General features: G+C 43.1%; 1 protein-coding gene across 1 annotated transcript; it reads left to right on the forward strand.

Moving 5' to 3' along the window:
* Positions 1–206: 206 nt before the first annotated feature.
* C2H11orf87 (chromosome 2 C11orf87 homolog) lies at positions 207–6490 on the forward strand. The gene is made up of 2 exons (XM_059466587.1): positions 207–291; positions 625–6490. The coding sequence occupies exon 2, from the start codon at positions 773–775 to the stop codon at positions 1247–1249; it is 477 nt and encodes a 158-aa protein (XP_059322570.1). The 5' UTR covers positions 207–291; positions 625–772; the 3' UTR covers positions 1250–6490.
* Positions 6491–18687: the final 12197 nt, after the last annotated feature.

Genomic DNA, 18687 nt, shown 5'->3' on the forward strand with positions numbered 1-18687 from the left:
GTGGGCAGCGAGGGCGGGGGTTGCGCGGCCGCGGGCGCTGCGGGCGGTGCGGGGCGCGGGGTGCGGCGGCGGCGGCGGGCCGGGGCCGCGGGGTGCGGCGGGCCGGGGCCGCGGGCGGTGCCGCCGCCGTGAGGGGCCGTGCGGGGCGGCGGCCGGCGGGCCGGGCCCTGACGTCAGCGGCCGGGGCGGCTGCGGCTGCGGGCGGCGCTCCCCGAAGCGGCGGTGCCTCCGCTCCTGCGCTCACTCCGCGCTGCCGCAGCCCCCAGCGCCCGCGGCTCCCTCGCCGCGCAGGTAAGGCGGGCTCCGGGGCGGGCGGCGGCTCCGGCACGGCGGGGCAGCACCCGCTCGGTTCCGGCAGCAGCCCCGGCGCGGGGCTCTGGCACCCGGCCGCCGCTCCCTCGCTGCCTTTCCCGCCGCAACTAGTTGGGGGAGCGGCCGGGCGGAGCTGCCCGCGGTGCCGAAGATCGGCGCGGTCGGAGCGGCGGCGCGGTGCCCCGTCCCGGCTGAGAGCCGGGGCCGCTCGGAGCGGGGCGCGGGGCGGAGGCTGCCGCAGCCGGGTTTGGGGCGGGGGAGCTGCGCAGGGTGGGTGCCTCGGGGCGCTGATGTGTCCGGCTCCCCTTGCAGGCTGCTCGGGCACTTCAGAGCGAGCGAGAGGCTGAGCCGGCAGCATCCCGGGCATTTCCAGCAAGCGCCCGCCAGCAGCCCAACACCGACTGAGATTTAGACGTCTTCGGAGTGGGGAGGAAGATCCTCATCTTCCGTAGCCTCCTCAATGAGTGCCAAGCTCTCCAAAGAGTTGAGGCTGTCCCTGCCGCCTTGTCTTCTGAACAGGACATCTGCCACCTTAAATACCAGCAGCACCTGCATCACGCAAGTGGGTCAACTCTTTCAGTCCTTCTCATCCACCGTGGTTTTAATTGTCCTGGTCACCCTCATCTTCTGCCTGATCCTCCTCTCCCTCACCACCTTCCACATCCACAAGAGGAAGATGAAGAAGCGGAAAATGCAAAAGGCTCAGGAGGAGTATGAACGGGACCACTGTGCCCGCAGCAGCAGTAGCAGCAGCCAGCACCCTGGGACAGTGGTGCAGGGAGAGGCGCCCCAAGGAAGAGACAGCCGACTGGGAAGAGCCCCCCAGGACTCGGAGATCCAGCGCTCCTCTCCCTCGGCAGCCCCCAGCTCTCAGCAAGCACAGGCTTGTTTGGACACAGCTGGCGTGGGGCTCCTGCAGACGGTGATTTTGTCATGATGGTTTGGGGGAGACCTCGCGAACCTCTGATTGATGTTTGTAAATATCTGAGCGATTACTCTAGTCCCTGAAGAAGAAGAAAGCATTGCTAATTCAGATGAATGAACAAGCCCATGATCCAAGCGCATGACAGATCACATTGCGTTTCTCATTGACTGTGTGAGGAAAGGATGCATCTTTTTACTGGAGAAGGAGCTGCACACAGCTACTCAGTATCAAGTCATCCACCTGCACGAGGGTCAGGGGTAGGGGGTCCCTTTTCTCTGGACATTATTACCCCAAGTACAGGGATAATTGGGTTTCCCATTGCGCTTGGGATTCCCACTGCGCCCTGTGCCATTGTTACATGGTGTGGGTTGGGGTGTGGGGGGAGAGGCAGGTCTGGTGGGTGCCTTTGGGACCCTTCTGTCAGAGCAGACTGATGGTACACTGTGGTCTCTCCTTTTGTGTTGGGATCTCTGCCCCTGTCCCACCCCTCTCACTCCTTTCCAGAACTGGATATTGCTTAATGTAGTGGCCACCCCTAGTTGGACTTAACTGCAAGCACCCTCCGACCCCACGGCCCTGTGCCCCCAGCTGCAGCACTGAGTGACCCACTCACAATCTGGAGGATGGAGTCAGATGTCTCCACAGAGTGGTGCCTGAGCTTTCCACTCCCATCAGCTCCCTTCATCTTGAAAAGCATCCCCTTCCCCATGCCATGACCCGTGAAACCCAAACCCTGTACTGTTCTGTGTGGGAGGGAGGGGTAAGGTGCAGTAACTTGCCTGTGCCCTCCCGGGGGAGGTTGTCTTTGTGCCTGCTGTTGGTCCTGAAACAATCCAGTTCTGCACCAGGCACCCTGCACTGAATGCCTGTGTTTACAGCTTTGTCTCCCAGCAAGGAATCCTGCAGCAGTACAGATCTTGCTTCTAGTTTTTTAGGCTGATGTCTATTTTAAACCCTCCTAATCTTGTAGACAATTAGCGACAGACAACACTTAATTTTATCGTATGTCCTCTCTTGGGAAACAAATAATGCAGTTGAAAACATCCACTCCCAGACCCTGGCATATATTTATTTTTGAAGTGGCTGCTGTGAAGTGGTGTAGTTTATCCCTAGCAAGCATAGAGAGTTTTGTTGTCTCTGGCTGGCGGGTGTGAGTGCCTGCTGGTGCTGTGTGTGTTGGAGGATGCAGTGTGGTGTACAGAAAATGCGTCTTTGCTTAGTGATCAAATCAATGATCATTACTTGGAGGTGCCTTAACAGCATGCCAGATCCAAACTTTGTAACATATAGTGTGATATGGTAGCAGAGGCAGCCCTCTACTGTGCATACTAACATCTAAAACTTGCAGCAGAGAAAAAGTGATTCCAAGGGATTTATTCTTTTTTTTCTTTCTGTTCCAACATTAAAAGTGATTTGAGGAGATAGTAATAGCCCACAGTTTTTAATATTCTGTATTCTTTGTATGTCTCCTCTGACATGCTCTGTCTGCCAGGGTGTCTGACTGAAAAAATCCCAGACACGTAGACCAGGAGGTCTGGAGCTGTAATCTGTGGGTGAATGTCCTTAACCAGTTTAAAACTGGGAAAGAGAATGGCAAAAGTCCTCCATACTCCTGTAATACCCCCAAAATGCAGAGATTTTACAGCAGTATTTCTGTCACCCAGTTTTCTCGCTTCCTGATCTTTCCTGGTGTGATGGGAAATTGCTGTTAAGTTTGGATCCGTGCCTCCATCGCTGTAGGGAAGAGCTGTACCAGGGAGCCCAAGGAGCCGCTCCACCTGCTGAGGTTGGTGTGGAGAGCTGCCGTGTGTGCCGCTGAGCGAGGGGTGTTTGCGGCTGGCTCTTGCTGATAATGGCTACTTCTTTGTTGCTGGGCAAGGAAATTGGCTTTGTTTTGTTTCCCCCTAATAAAGGATGCGTGAACTTTTGTGTTTAACCTCCTTATGCAACTGCGGCACAGTATTGCACCACAGGGAATAGATTTAGGACAATGAGGAGTGTTCAGTGAGCTCTGATGGAGCTTCCTGACCGTTGATCTCCACTAAACAGAGAGTTATTACTTTCCCCTTTATTTTGTGCCTTTAAACCACCCCCCGCCCCATCCCAAACCAACAGTGTATAATTTCGAGTTTTATAAAAGCAATAAGATGTTCCAAGTCACTCCAGTGCGTTTCTGGTTGATGATTCCACTTCTTTAGTGTCTGAAGTCAGATACTCTTCCTTCTGCCTTATGCACTCAAGGCATGCAATAATTCCCCAGAAGTGTACTGCTTGTCACATCTCATTGCAGTTATAAAATTGCCCTATTTTTGAAGAAAAAAAGAAGGATGGAGAGATAGATATATATATCTTTATATATATATATTATGGATATACAGGTGTATGTATTATTTATATAATCTCATGCCACTGAAAGTAGTTGCGAAAGTGTGACTAGAGTTAAAATATTATCATGTAAAACTCTATCCTTTGTTAATTAGCTTTGATTTAATATTTTAATATCTCTGTATTTATGTAAATCTGTGTAAATTATATGGTCTATTAGTAAAATTTCATACTGACTTTAATTTTTGCAGAACTGTGAGCTTCTTGTGGTGTCATCTAAGATTTTTTATTTCTAAAGTTAAATTAGACAAGATATGAGAAGTTGTAAATTCCTATTATCACACCAAATTACTGCAATAAGGTTCATGCATATTCCCAGTACACAGCCCTATCTTGAGGTATAGCAAGCTTATGAGGTTTAATTGAACGGTCTCAGGAGATCTAGCTGATACAAGCAGGACACGTAGGTTTTCATTTTCATGAAACAATAAGCAATCTAGGGAATAGATGTGGATTTTTAAAACAGAGTTTATGCTTGGAGGTTCTGTCAAATCAATTGCTTCAAAACCCTACAGCTACAGCTAAACTTCTGCACTTAGCATTCAGTATTAATAAGGCTGATGCTTCTTTCCCCTCCTACTTAAACTAGAAAAGAGTAGAAAATTGTTCATATTTCTAAAGCATACATTTTCAGCTAAATGTGAAACTGCCCAAAGGGTTTTGAATATACATATTTTATGCAAGTGTAATATCTATGTATCTGTATCCATATATTTAAATATTTTTGTGTAACCTTTTCTACGATATTTGATAGAGATGCTGGGTAAATGCTTGTACCTTTCTCGAACGTGAGGAAGGATTTTTACCCTCTCGATGCGGACGTTCTTTTTCCTGTGAATTTGCACTGGTTTCGACGAGTGACAATGACAACTGGGCAGCTGAGTGCTGACTGATGGAAGCACAGACTGTCTTTGCTCTGTTAGAGGGCAAATCCTGCAGCTGGATTTTCCTGGTTCTGAATTGGAGCTGGTTGGCCACTAGCATCCTGCATGTGTTAGAATAAGAAGTGCTGTGGGGCTCAATAGTTCCTGTCCAGTTCAGCCGTTGTTCCCTGGAAGAAGCACGACAGCAGGGACTCCTTTTGTAGAGCCTCGTGAGAACAGAGCTGATGAGCAACGTGATGGGACTGCATTGGAGCATCAGCGATGCCTCGTGCTGCACTCCTGTCATCAGAGCCTGCTGCTGCCTGGGGATTCATCCAGCTCCCACTGGCATCAGCAGGAGTGGCTTGTGCCGACTGCCGAGGGACTGGGATCCCATCTGTAGCCACACGGAGGGTGGCAGCTCTCCACATCACCACTGCTGACCCTGCTCTGCTCCTGAGCAGTCTCCACAGGATGGAAACCACTGCCTCCCTCGAGGGCTGGGTGCTTCAGCCTGGTGGCACTGGGGAACCTGCACTGCTCCTGTTAGCTCTGCTTCTGTGGACCGAGGCGCTTCGGTTCCTACGTGGATCACGGACAGGGAATGTCATTTCATTCAAATATATCATTCCGGCATTTCTTTCTTTGGGGGTTTGTCTACTGCAAATGTAGCTTCAGATAATATTTGCCGGGCTCTCCATCCAGACATGTTTTAACTTTTGATACATCTCTCTCAGATGTATATCTGTAAGTTTATAGATATATATCTCAAAGGAAATGCTGGACAGAAAGCAAAGAACAGAGACTTCACATTACTGACAAAACTGTCCTATGACAAAAAAAGCGCTTTTTTTTAATTTTAAAATTTATTTTAGAGGCTGCATCTTTAATGTAAATAGCAAGTTACTCTGTGATTAATGTTTTCCATAGCATTTCTGAGTAATTGCTATCTTGTTTCTGGAAAGCCGTGTCCAGTGTTATGAAGCAACTGTGCTTTTTTTCTTCTGTTGTTATGAATATGAGTGCAACTTTAATATAGGGAGGAAAAAAGAAGAGGATTTGACTCTTTATACAGGACTGAATTATTTTAAATCCAGTTATAGAATTTGGTTGCTTTTTTTCCTTTCTTGTGGTTATTCTCCCTGCACGTTCATATGTTTTCTATGGGTACTTGAAACCCTACATTTTAATAAGTATGCAAGATATGAAGGGAACCATGACAAATTATGTAGGAAATATTCTTTTTCCTCTTTCGTGTAAATAGCAAAATTTATAATAACTTAGATACTGTTTCATTACATTTCTCATCTCTGTAGAATTTGGCATGACACATATACAAACCTTTCATAGCACTTTCATTTATTATAAAAGTTAGTACTACTTTTATCCAGGATTGACTTACTCATCTCTTTCAGGTATCCAACATTTTTTCCCCTAAGCCAAGTTTTCCATCTGATTGCAAAATAAATTTCTAGTAGAACAGAGCCTCCTTCTGGTTTTAGTCTTTTACATCTAGGTCTCTGGCCTGAATCCAGCCGAACTCATTAGTGTAGAAAATGTGTTACGATCTTACAAGAACTGGATGGTGTACGAGCCTTGAGGAGAGAGGTGACTGGCAAGCAAACAGGTGAAATGCCTGGCAATGGAAATAGTTGGCTTTCCTGTGCGGGATTGTGGAAGGGAAGCCTCCCCTTCCACTGGATGGACCTGGGTGAAGGGCGACCTGTTCCAGCCACAGCAGAGACAAGTATTGATGTCCTTGCTGATCCTGTTGCTCTGAAATGTCATTTTCTATATGACACTAGATCTTATTTCTGTAAATTATGTGTAATGTATTTCTTATTCAAGTCAAAGAGGTTTTCATTGCTTCATCAGTACTATATGTTCTCTGTGGATAATTAGAAGAATTAATTTTCCAACCCTTTTAACCTAATACCTCTACAAGCATCAATTTTGTATGAGTTAGGAAATAAATAAATATTTGGATCAGAACCCTGTCAGTAAAGATTGCCTTTATTTATATAATCCGGTGTTCCAGTTGGCTTTTCTTTGTTGTTTCCTTCCTTGAAATGGAGCAATATAATCTGTTCATTATCTTACTTTTCTAAGAGGACAAAGACTTTAAAGCAAATACAGCAAAATACATAACATAAACAGGAAGAATTTTGACATTGTATAGCAGAATGAAATCATGTTGACTTTTTGTTGTTGATTCACAGTAATTCTTTGACCTCTCTTTCTCATACCACCTCCAATCAAGGAAAATTTTAATCTAAAATCTTAGAAAAAACTTCCATAAAACACATGCTTTGGTTTTATTGTTTTACCTTTCCTTACTATACAGTTCAGTGACCAGGTACAGGTTAAAACTTTTCAAACGGTATCCCAGGGGATTTTGAGTGCTGCAAACAAGGAGCCAGTATAGTAGGTTCTAAGGTGAAAATATTAGCTTTATAATACAGTAAAAACAAGAAGGGCTGTGGGGTGAATTTGGGATTCTAAAGGAGTGCCTTAATTCTGTTCCTGGCTCTGTCACCCACATTGTGAGGTTCTCGGCTTCCAAGCTCTTTATATAATAATGTAACTAATCTATTAAACAGAGTTGGAGCCTGCAAATACACAGCCCCAAAATGAAAAAATTGAGCATCATCTACATAAAAGAATACTCAGAGCATAATACAAATTAGAAGAGTCTTTATGCTGTAATCACCTGGCTTGGATTGTTCAAGTGCTCACACTTGGCAGCGAGATGCAAGTGGCACGCTGCGCAGCTGGGGGACGGATGGCTGGGCAAGATGCTCCAACAGGCACACCGAGAGGCTCCATTTAATTTTTAATTTGAAGTGGAATATGTATTATGGAGGAGAGCCAAGAAAACTAATGTTTATTTTACCATTTCATCACACATGGCACTTCTCACTGCAGAAAGCAGCCTTGAATGGTTTTAAACAGAGTGCTGACTAAGGTAACAGGAATATAGGAAAAGATAATTCTTGGGAGTGAACCCATCACTAATGGAATTCATGGCACAACCTCCTTGAATACAGTGGGGCCTCAACTACACCCAAGAAAATACCAGATCTCAGTCTCTGCTGGCTGGCTGTCCCTTGCCAGTGTCATCAGACTCTTGACTTAGTATTTGTAGGTCACATGAATTTCTCCTGTTTTTTCACTCACCATCCATACAGTGAAGGATCACATGGGATTACCTACATGTGACACGCTTTTGATCGCTTTTCTTTTGCTTTTGTTGCCTCCTGCTCTCTGACTTTCCACAAGAGAGACTGTCTGTCTGCCCTTTCCACTAGGGATAGGCTATGTTGGCCAGCTTGTGCCTTCCTCCTAATGGGTAATCTTAGCCTATGTCTGACATTAGGAAGTTCCTCACTGTAAGTCATCAGCTGGTTTGATTTCTGCAAAGATGCTGTAGGACTTTGCTGTCATCTTGGTCCAGCTTGTCACACATTTGGATTGCCCACAGCCCAACAAATCTGCAGCAAGACACAAGTTTTTGAGAAAGTGCTAGACTTCAAAATAGCCTGAGAAATACCAGCACAATTCCCAGCATAGTCTACTGGCATTGGAACAGCATCACATTTCCTGATTAAGCTGCCAACCCAATACCACAGGCTGGAACTGCTGAGAAATCATCATCCTTTTATATCTGTAATTTCTATCTTTCTATCATTTACAGGAACACTACTGTAAGGAAAAGCATCAGTTACTGTAGAAAGGAGACAAAATAAGGGAGAGGATATGATTATGAGTATTAATATACAAACATATGTAAAACTTGTGAGACAGACAAGATCAACTGAATGTCTAATAATGGCTAGCCACTCAGTCCACATTTTCTTCTTCTAAATCAGATTATCACAATCTATCCTATTACATGTGGTCTTGAATGCTTTTAGATATATCCTTTTACTTTGCTGCTGTCAGTGAGCCCGTACTTGTTTATGAACTCCAGTTAAACCCTTTAAACTCTATTTGTTTTCATTACAGAAATAGAGTTTCTATTAAATCATCCTTTGAACAGGCCTCAGCAGTAGCATAGGGGAGCCTTCACATCCAGCACACTTCTCAGAGCTTGTTCAATCTGATAAACATGATGTATAAAGGAGGACAACAGTCCAGATGATCATAGGGGGTCACTGCAAAAATCTGTAAACCATGATTGCATGCAAACTAAAGGCAAGATACCTATTAAATCCTCAGATGGCCATGACTTTTTACCTGTCTACAATGAAGCAAACATCTCAGCTCGAGTTATTTCAGATTTATGTACTACTGCTGGAGCTGAGCTGACTATGAGCCATTACCTATCTGACAGAGCTTCTCTGAGGTCAGTTCTCCCTGAGATAAAGGGATGAGGATGAGCCTGGTGTAGGAGTGGAAAAGGTGGGTGATGTGTGACAGACGGGTGTTAGTAGGACTGTTTGCATAGCGCTGTAGCCATACTGCAGGTCTAAGGGCAGATTCCTCAGCCCCTATGCTTGCAAGTGAGAAAACATAATAGCATTACACAACTCTTGGTATCAGATCTGTACATCATGCCTTTTATAAGTGAAATTTTTTTACAGCTTCCAGAGAAGCTCTTGAGATTGCTATTTTCCAATTAGGCCTCTTTTGTGTCTTTAAAAAAAAATGTTTCGAATGCTCTGGAAAACAGAAACTCAAAAGTATGTCAAAATAAAGTAAGCAACAGGATGCTGTAATCCATGTGAGAAAGGTGTGCTGCTGAAAGACACCAGGCTGACAAATCTTTAGGTGCTCATAGCCTGGGGACTTCACTACCAGAGAGCCATGTTTCTTCTCTGCTGATGTGCACCAGTGTTGCAGTGGGGGGCCAGGAGGAGGAATTCAGATTTCCTCAGGCTGATGGAGCTCCTGAACTTGTGATGGCATGAGCTGTCACTGGGAAAATGAAGAGAAAACACTCACCTCCCATCACAGAAGGCATGGGGAAAACGCAAGTTTCAGAAACACAGATTTTTCTGGGTTAGAATTTGCTGGTTAGATTTGTTAAGGAATATTGCCAGGATTTTTTTCATGGTACCTTGGCTCAATAACATCTCAGCATGAGGAGGTTTCCATTTGCGTCCCTGTCCCCTGCCCTCTTCTACCACTCTTCCAGATCACTTCACCTTCACTAACTTGTTCTACTCTGAAGCAAGTTTTGGTGCAGCTGCAGGAATGTGTGGCAAAAGAGCTAGTGAACCACAAGGCAGTAACAGCCCCTGGGTGTGCTGTGGAGGAGGCTCCCAACAGCCTGAAAAGGGTGCAGGGGCACTAAACCTTTCAGAGCAGTTGTGTGAGGAAGGGCTAATGAGACCATGTGCTTTGATCCCTGTCATGGACATCTGGGATTAAAATATTGACAGCCTTCTGTGGCTGTGGAGCTCCAGCTGGCTCTCGGGCTCTGGCACACCTCACTGCCACAATGCCCTCAGCTTTCTTCATACCCTGTGGTATAAAACTGCATTGGCTTGCATCCTTCCTCTGCCTTTTGAACGAGACCCTTCATATTTCCCCAAATATCCCCTTGTTCCTCTGTATGTCCAGTTCCATGCAAGGTCTACAGCTCCCATCCTGACCTGCCTGGCTTGCAGGTGGGATGCACTGAGCTGCACAGGTGGCCAGTGCCAACAAAGCCCAGTTATCCTTGCCTTCCTCTCCTTGATCCCCAGCCCACCTATATTCTAAGGAGCCACCAACATTCAGCTCCCTGCCTCTCCCTCAAGCACAGCTGATATTAGCCAATGGACCCAAAAACTGCTGGGGGAGGACAGCTGACAGCGCTTGGACAGGGAGCATGCCTGCACTATAATGCAGGCGTTAGTGAAAGAAGTTATTTTTCACATCTCGTGAATTGTAAGTGAATTTCAAGACTTTTTTGGTGCCTGACTCAGAGTTTTGAATGCTGCTCAACAATATCTCTGAAGCCCATCTGTGCTGTTTACACGCTCTTTCTTCTGCCCCCCAGGCATTGTCTGTTTCCTTTGGTTTTCCAGACTGTAATCTTTTGAAGCAGTAAATTAAGGGTTTGTTTGATAATTGTGATGTTTGTGTGAAAGTTGTTCAGAAGGTGAATCATAGATTTCTAAGCCTAAAATGCGATCTGGAGGCATATACCTGCAAAATTATCTACAGTCTGTCATAAACAGGATTTTAATCCAGTAATTCACATCTCCTGCCTGCCTCCTCTACTGCTTCTGGTCCAGTAGCTCAGAAGCATTCATTTTTCAGGAGTGCCAGCTGATTTCCAGCTTGCATGTGCTGAATCCAGTTCATGCTTTTGTAAGTTCTTTCATTAATTACAAAAATAGCTGAAAAATGCAAGATTTGTGCCTTAAAGGCAATATTTTCTAATATACAGAATGAAGTTAGCATATGCAGTAGTTATTAGGACACTGTAAAAAACAGACATCTGGCAAGGAAGGTGAGCCATGTGTGAAAATACAGTTCCTATGACATGCAATAACCCAAATGATGCCTCAGTTATAAATTCACAGCACTGGGAGTGCAAACAAAACTGTGTCCTGAGGGAAAACTATGAGGAAGTGTTACATATGCAGCCATGTACCTACTCATAAGGTGTCAGCTGAAATAAATGAGATGTTGGTAGTCACTATCGAATTTTGCCTCACAAAAAGTCCCCCACTCTATTTTTACAGTATTATCCTTCCCTCCCTTCACCATTTCTCCCTTACTCCGATATATCTTTAAGAAAAAACAACAACAAAAAAATCTTATGCTGTGCCTCCAGATATTTCTCTGCTCAAATGTCTCCATCAGAGAGCTCCTCAGTGAGCTGCATACAAAGACAGAGGGCAAATATGGTCTCCTTTTTTTGTGCTTATATGAAGATATAGCTAGATATAGATGTATGTGTATGTATGTTTATAATCCATATGGAAATTCTCTCATACAGATTTTGGTCTGATGACTCTTCTTGAAGCCCAACATTTAACTTTCAAGTTAATGAGGCTTTCATAAAAGTTTGGGGTTATTTGTTCTTTCCTAACTGCTTCATTTGTGTTAGTAAAAAGAAAATATTCTCAGTTATTGAAACTTGTGGATATTTATAAGAGTATAAGGAAGTGGCACCAAAACAATTGAAGCCTCATGTCAGAAGGAATTAGGAATTTTCATTTTGATTTGTCCTAAGAGAAAGAGAATAGTACTCATGCTTATCAATGAGGGCTTCCTAGGCTATGCAGATAGTAACAAGGCAAAATACTGAAGCAAGTTGGCATATTTTTTGCAGCTGATAAATAATTTACAAAACAGCCACAGGATACAATATGCCTTCTAGTGAGAACCTAAAAAACTCAATCTGTTCTGTTTACCCAAGAAAAATCTGACAGGTGATTTGTGCACAATCCTTCATGGAAAAGATGTTTTTCATGGGAGCTAATTGGTCAGAATTGAATAGAATATCCTGATGTGACAGTGCTGCAGCTGATGCTGTATAAATTGGAGAGCAGAGATAATTAAGCTGTGGCAGATTCTTATCATTCAAGCTGTTACTCTGAAATGTCATTACTTTTAAAGAAGTTATGAGGTTGATGCAAAGATTTTTGGTTAATGACATTTCTGAGATGGATTTCTACAGGAGATTGGACAAGATGATTTTATCACTTTCCTTTAGGCTTCAATCTATTGATCTGCAAAATAAATTTTTCACCATGAAATATATATTTTTTATAAAGGAAAATATTTATTTTGCACACATATTGCACAGAAACTGACAACTGAAAGAAAACAATTTCCATACTTTTGTTACAAGCCTAGCATTACCCAGAGGTGAGGGTTTCTCTTTGCTTTCTCACAGCACACCTTCACTACTGCATCACACATTTGACTGACAGAAGTCTTGCAATACACTTGACAAGAGCTGTTAGCTGCATAATGGCACAGGCTGCCTCAAGAAGTGCTTCAGTCTCCTCACCTGCATACTTCATTTCAAGAGATCAGCTGAAAGGTTAAGAAGTGTGCAAAGAAGGCAATTTCGGGAAAGAGAATATCAGTGGATTAACTCCGGGTTTTAAACTACAATTAAGGTTGGTGATAAGCTAAAAATATTGTGAGATTCACAAACAATATTTCAATAGATCAGAGACCAAACTTAACAAATTACTGGGTAGAAACAGGATAGTAGTGTTCTAAAAAGTCCTCTAGTGGCACTCTCTGTGTGCTCTTGGAAATGCCACAGAGCAGCAGGATGTGTACATGTACAGCCTGAAGTTTAAATGCAATTGTCCTGACAATAGTATGAACACAAGGAATCTGCATTCTTCATTTACATGCTTGCTGTACAGAGAGAAAAATATATTAACCAGCATCATACTGGAGGAAAATGGTCACCTGCTCTAGAAAAGTGACTTGTTAATATATATAAATTCATGGGAATGAAATTCAGTAGTCTGAAGAAAGGCATTAAGTACTCTTGCAATATCTGCTCTCTCAGGTAACCTCATGGATGGATGCAGAAATTGCTTCCTAACTCCTGAGGGGTGCAGGTCAGGTTCAAACTGCTAAAGCACTTGCATTTTGGAGGAAAGGTAGAAGTTACTGAGAGTCAAAGCCTTTGTGCAGTCAAAGCCTTTGTGTAGTGATAAGTAGGAAGGAAGTTTTGAAATGAACAATAGAAGCAAAAATGGTGGGGAAACTTCTTCCAGGCTTTGCTTTCCAGATAAACTCTGAGCCACTGATAGTGTCTCATGGCTATGGGAAGAAAGAAGGAGCAGCAAACTCTGGGTACTTAGGAAACATAAGGCATCGCCTTGATTCCTCAGTTTGTCCAGGGTTAAGCAGCAACTCAGTGTGGGAATTTGGGTCTGCCTTTGGAAACATTTCCTGCTTTACCCACATAAATCCTTTGTCGGATGAAGCCTAACTAATGCACTAGGGGGCAAGGCTCAAAAGTTGCAGTGTCCAGATCTTTTACTGGAAGTAGCTTTATATATATCTCCACAGAATCTGATCTAGTTAAACCGACTCCACCCCCGCCCAATTCTGTATTACAGCTGATACATTTATTAAAAGAGCAGTTCTAGCCTTGCATAGCCTCATATCCTATCCCAGATTCCATTGCAAAACAGATGTATTTATTCCCCATGGTTTTGTCTTGCTCTGCCTTTTTTCCTATTAATATCTATAATAATTTTATGAAGATGTGGTCTGCTATCTGCACAATTTAAACTATCAGCTCCATGGAGTAGTGATTATGTTCACATATAGCAGGCACAAAAATGATGCTGTATAAACACAGAGGATATGCCTATAATTAATAAAAACTCTTTTCAATTTTAAGGGTGACTGAAACAAGGGAGAGAGTATTCATAGAATAACTTAGTTTACAAGGGAACTCTAACCTTGATTTAAAGCCTTCTTCACCAACTTGGCCAGTCTATGACTGAAGAGGCTCTTCCCCTTCTCCAACAGATGGATCCCACCCAGGACCAGGTTTCTCCAAGTGAATCCCATGGTCTGAGTGGCCAAGCCCCTGGCTATTGTGATACTGACCATTGGCTCTGAGAACTGTCTTCTATGTAAGGCAAAGTGAGAAGATCATTCTAAGTGTATGAAATTGTTTGTGACATTAATTCAGTCCCAGATGTGTTGAATTGTTCTAATATGCAAGGCAGAGAAGCTGAAGCCACTGAAAATGAATATGGTGTGTTGTTAATGTGCTTGATTATGAGAGAATTAGAACACTTGTTGAAATACTGTCAGCTGTGTTTAATTTCCAGTGGATTTATTGGGCATGAAAATCATGTGTGATGACATATTGCTGTTAGCCTCATGGAAGAGGTTGTATTGTCTCGGATTTTGCTTTTCCAGCAGTAGTGTATTTCCACTACAATATTACCAGTATATGTGATGATTTTTGCTCACTAGAAACAGCAAAACACTTGTAAATGTCATCATCCATGTGACAGTGATATGCTCTTTTAAAGATTCCTTTCTATAATGAGAGTGACCTCAATTTTGTCACTACTCACAAGTGACACAGCTTACAAGCTGTATGTCTGCTGCAGAGGTACCTGCAGTGGCAAAACTATTCTGTACTTGGATGTAGAAACACATGATGTGTTGTTCTCCAAGACACAGAGTAATGGTGACACTGGCCTGTAAATCACTAATAAATGTAAAAACCTGCACATTTTAGTGTGAACTGAATGCAGATGATGTGCATTCACAACTCAGGGGACTGAAGTCTCTGGTCAGTTCACTTTGGCTGCTGCATATTTTAGCTGGAAACCAGCTGCCAGCACATCTGGTACTGTACCAGGAGACTCATTTGTGTGGGTGAAGAAAAAGTACAGATATTCTGCTTAAGGCCAGTTTGGGCTTCCAGATTTCTCATTTATCTCTGAGATTCGCCTCCCAACAAATCCTCTACACCCACTGTTGCCCTGGTCTTGAATCAGCTGTGGAGCTCTAGCACCACTGAGTCCTTGAGCTCTGGTACTTCTCTATTTGGCCTCTTGTTTTAGCATTGGTCACCTGGCAGAACAGTGACAGGCAAGAGAATGGGTGCTGTAAGAGCTGTTGGGCTGGGTGAGATTTCCCAAGCTGTTTAGTTGCAGTTAATAAGACGAGTTTAAAGCTAGGTAAAATCAATTATTTAGCCTAAGCAGAAATCCTCAGGGACTTGATGACTTTTTGGTGCCTGGGACTCACAAGCATGGGATTCTCCTCAGATGTTGGAAGAGATTCATCAGCCTTGAACAGTGGAAAAGAATCCTCAGATGTTGGACAGCTGAGTTTAAATTCTTCCCCAGTCTATTGTAATATTAACCCTCCAGCCAGAAAAATGACTATTGTGTCTAATGCTGTGCTGGGATGGTTTTTTATCAGCTTTTTTTTGACTGATAGTTCCTTATCTTGCTTGCATTAATTTCATCTTTTCTGACCTGGAATGGAAATCCAAGCAGAGTATTTTATTGTTTGCATGAGTCCTGCTCTCCTTTCAGTGCAACTTCTTCTGAGAGATAATGGGTTATGCTAGGTAGGTAGAATGTGGGGGGCTTTATTTACCTGGGCTGAAGCGAAGAATTGAGTGTCCCTTACAAAATGTCTGCTGGTAACCATAGTCAGAGATGTTAATTATTAACACAGTTCCCATAAGGCAGGTATGAAATAAAACATGAGGGACATTATCAGGTTTGTGAGAAGTTGCTGGAGATATTCTACTGATCCAGTGGTTCTGGAGACATCTGAGGGATCTGAAACTGAGCTGGTGGGCTCTGTGTTTGTGATACATTTCTGCTGTATCAATCCAGGTTAGAACTTCTAACGCTTATCTGCACTCCATAAGAACCACCAGGTTTCTCCTTTGATGAATATTTGGGCTTTAAAAAAATCTTTTTGTCTCTCTCTAATGCATTTGACATTGATCACAGCTATAAGCAGGATTTATGTCCAAGGGGAACTGATCTCCTGTGGCATTCTTTCGGCATACCGTGTCCTGCACTTGTGAATAAAATGATTACCAGATTGGGGTCAGAGAGGAATTTTTTTCTAGGTGAGACCATCACATTGTCAGAGTTCTTTGTCCTTGTTCTACTCAGCACAGCTGTTAAAGCCTGACTAGCAGTTCTATTTAGCCACAAGCAAATCTTTCCCCTTCCCCCCCACCCCCAATTATTCTATGTCACTGGTGACATACTTGATCCTCTGTGTAACTGCAGTTTAAGGCTCACTATGTGGTAGAGAGTACTCTGGAACCTGTGCCATGGAGAGGAGTTTGATACTTGCTTTTGACCTGGATAATTACTGTGTGGTTATAAGGGATTGAAGAGATGGGACCCAGTGTGTCAGGGCCATATTTTTTTCACCCTGATCCTGTTTCCTTTGTTCCTCGCTACTTCATTTGGTCATCCACAGCAATTAGTGATTCAAGCAATGTTAGGAAAAAATTATATAATTACAGTTCCAGAGAACACCTTGCTCTTTTCACAGGTTAAAGTTCAAGTTCACTCCTTGACTTGCATATCGCTGCATGCTGTAGTACTTGGGCAAGCTTTAGCCATGTGGCAGCTGTGCCACCATGAAATCCTGTGCCTGAAAGAAGAGGGAGGGAGAGAGGTGAAGGTGCTTACAGTAGAGATGGGGATTGGAAGAAATGCAGGTAGGTTGAGCAAATGGCCAACAAGCTTCTTCTAGCAAAGATGTTATAATTAAAACCAGAAGCTGATGCAATAATAATGGTTTCTTATGTAATGCTAAATACTACTGTTTTACTCTAATTTTGATGACAATTTTTCTGCTTCACTGAGCACTGTGCCGAAAGCTTCTTACAAACAAGCTTTTAAGTGCATCATGTAAAATTTGAGCATGTCAGAATAATCTGCTCATTTCAAAGGATCCACTGTACCGAGGCCTCTTCTTCCTAACTGCCCCTGCAGTGCTTTGGATTGCTTATTAGAGAAGGTAGGCATGTAGAATATTAATAGGAAATAGCATGCTTTTCTATTAAATTAACTGGACAGTTTAAAATTCAAGTACTTTGTCTTGTCTTTTTTGAATTGTGGGCAGTTAATGGAGGAAACATATTCAAGGAGATTTTTAGATCATTTTTACAGGAAACCTAATCTAAAAGACAAGAACTCAAGTTGCTGAATTTCAGTGCTGCAATGTTAATGCAGCTACTGTTCTGGATGATCATGACATTAACTTATTCATGTAGACAAGCTGTAAAATTATGACACTAACTGCCAAATTTAAAATCTGAGTGATAAACAAGTTAACTTGGTTCAGGCACTTTAAAAAATGTTTTAAAAGGACAACTGTTATGAGGGTGAATGCTCATGGAATTTTTCTGTATGCATGAGTTTTCCATATGTGATACAGTATTATAACCAAACAGTAAAAGAAAACAGATCTGGAAGAAATATCATTAACTCATCAAGCCTGTGTCCCTGACTTCTGCTGTACCAGAATGAAGAACCTGTCTTTCACTGGTGAGCAGTTCATTAATCACCAATCACATATCATCACATTTGGTCATTCTTATGCCATGCATAAATTTTTCAAAAATTAATGTGAGCAAACTGTAGTGCTTCATAAAGTTTTGAGGTGTATTTCCATGTGACTTTTTCAAGGACAATGCAACAGTCCGTGTTTGCAAGCGGCACTCAGCTTTTACGGAATTGTCCCTGGGGAACTGAAACCAATTTCAGAGTAAAGTGTTACAGGCTCTTGTCAGAGCTGGTCAACACAGCTGTAAGACTTTCCTATTGTAGTCTGGGGTCAGTACAGCTCCTGGCAGCCTGGAAGGGTTTAAATATTAATTCTCATTTCAGTTTCTGAATTTCCAAAGTCTGGATCACCAGAAAAGTGATAGATTTTGCACAGCTTTGGAGGGGAAGGGGAAGGAAAGCTGGTGGCACCATCTCGCTTTTGTAGATTATGAGGGGTGGGGACTGACATTTAGGTCTCCAAAACCATTGACACAAAGACTATTCAGATTTCAGGGGACTGGAATGAAAGTTAGATTTGTGTTGCTTTAATGGGTAATGCTACAGGTGTAGAGACTCTTAATGTAAATGTAATTTCTCTGATCAGGTGTATTGCCTCAGTCTGTGCATGACACACAGAGCGCATGTGTGGTTTCTTAATGTGTCCCATGGTAGGCTCTAAAAGCATTAACTGAATCTGAAGGCTTCATGGAGCCACTCTTCACAAGTCCTTATTTTTTGACTTTTTCTCTGCAAATCAGTGGGTATGCATTGCTTCCCAGTGCTGTAGCATAGGTTCCATTGGGACTACATGAGATGTTGTGCAATACATGCCCCTAATCCTCTGCAGTACCTTCACCCAAATCTTGCCTTGCCTCCAAGTGACATTCAGGCCACAGAGAGCTTTCACTCTTGAATGCCTTTTAATTGTTGTTCTGTTTCTGCTGAGAACAATCCCAACCAACCCCCTCTGTCTACATTCTCTAGAGGAAGCGCCTTGGCAAAGGGCATATCCTCTGAAGAACCCTGGTTTTCATGACACAGATTTGTCTTGTCACATTTCATTATCATATAACACTGTAGTCCTTGTGGCAGAAACTTCATAATCTAAACAGACAGAAGAGTTAAAAGGTGAACAGAAAGGTGAACAGGGCCTCAGGACATGGAATGGGGAAGTTATCTCTCCAAGGTCACACAAATGATCAGTGCTAAAACTGAGAATAAAAGAATA

The sequence above is a fragment of the Ammospiza nelsoni genome, chromosome 2 (assembly GCF_027579445.1).
Source record: "Ammospiza nelsoni isolate bAmmNel1 chromosome 2, bAmmNel1.pri, whole genome shotgun sequence".
Lineage (NCBI taxonomy): Eukaryota > Metazoa > Chordata > Aves > Passeriformes > Passerellidae > Ammospiza > Ammospiza nelsoni.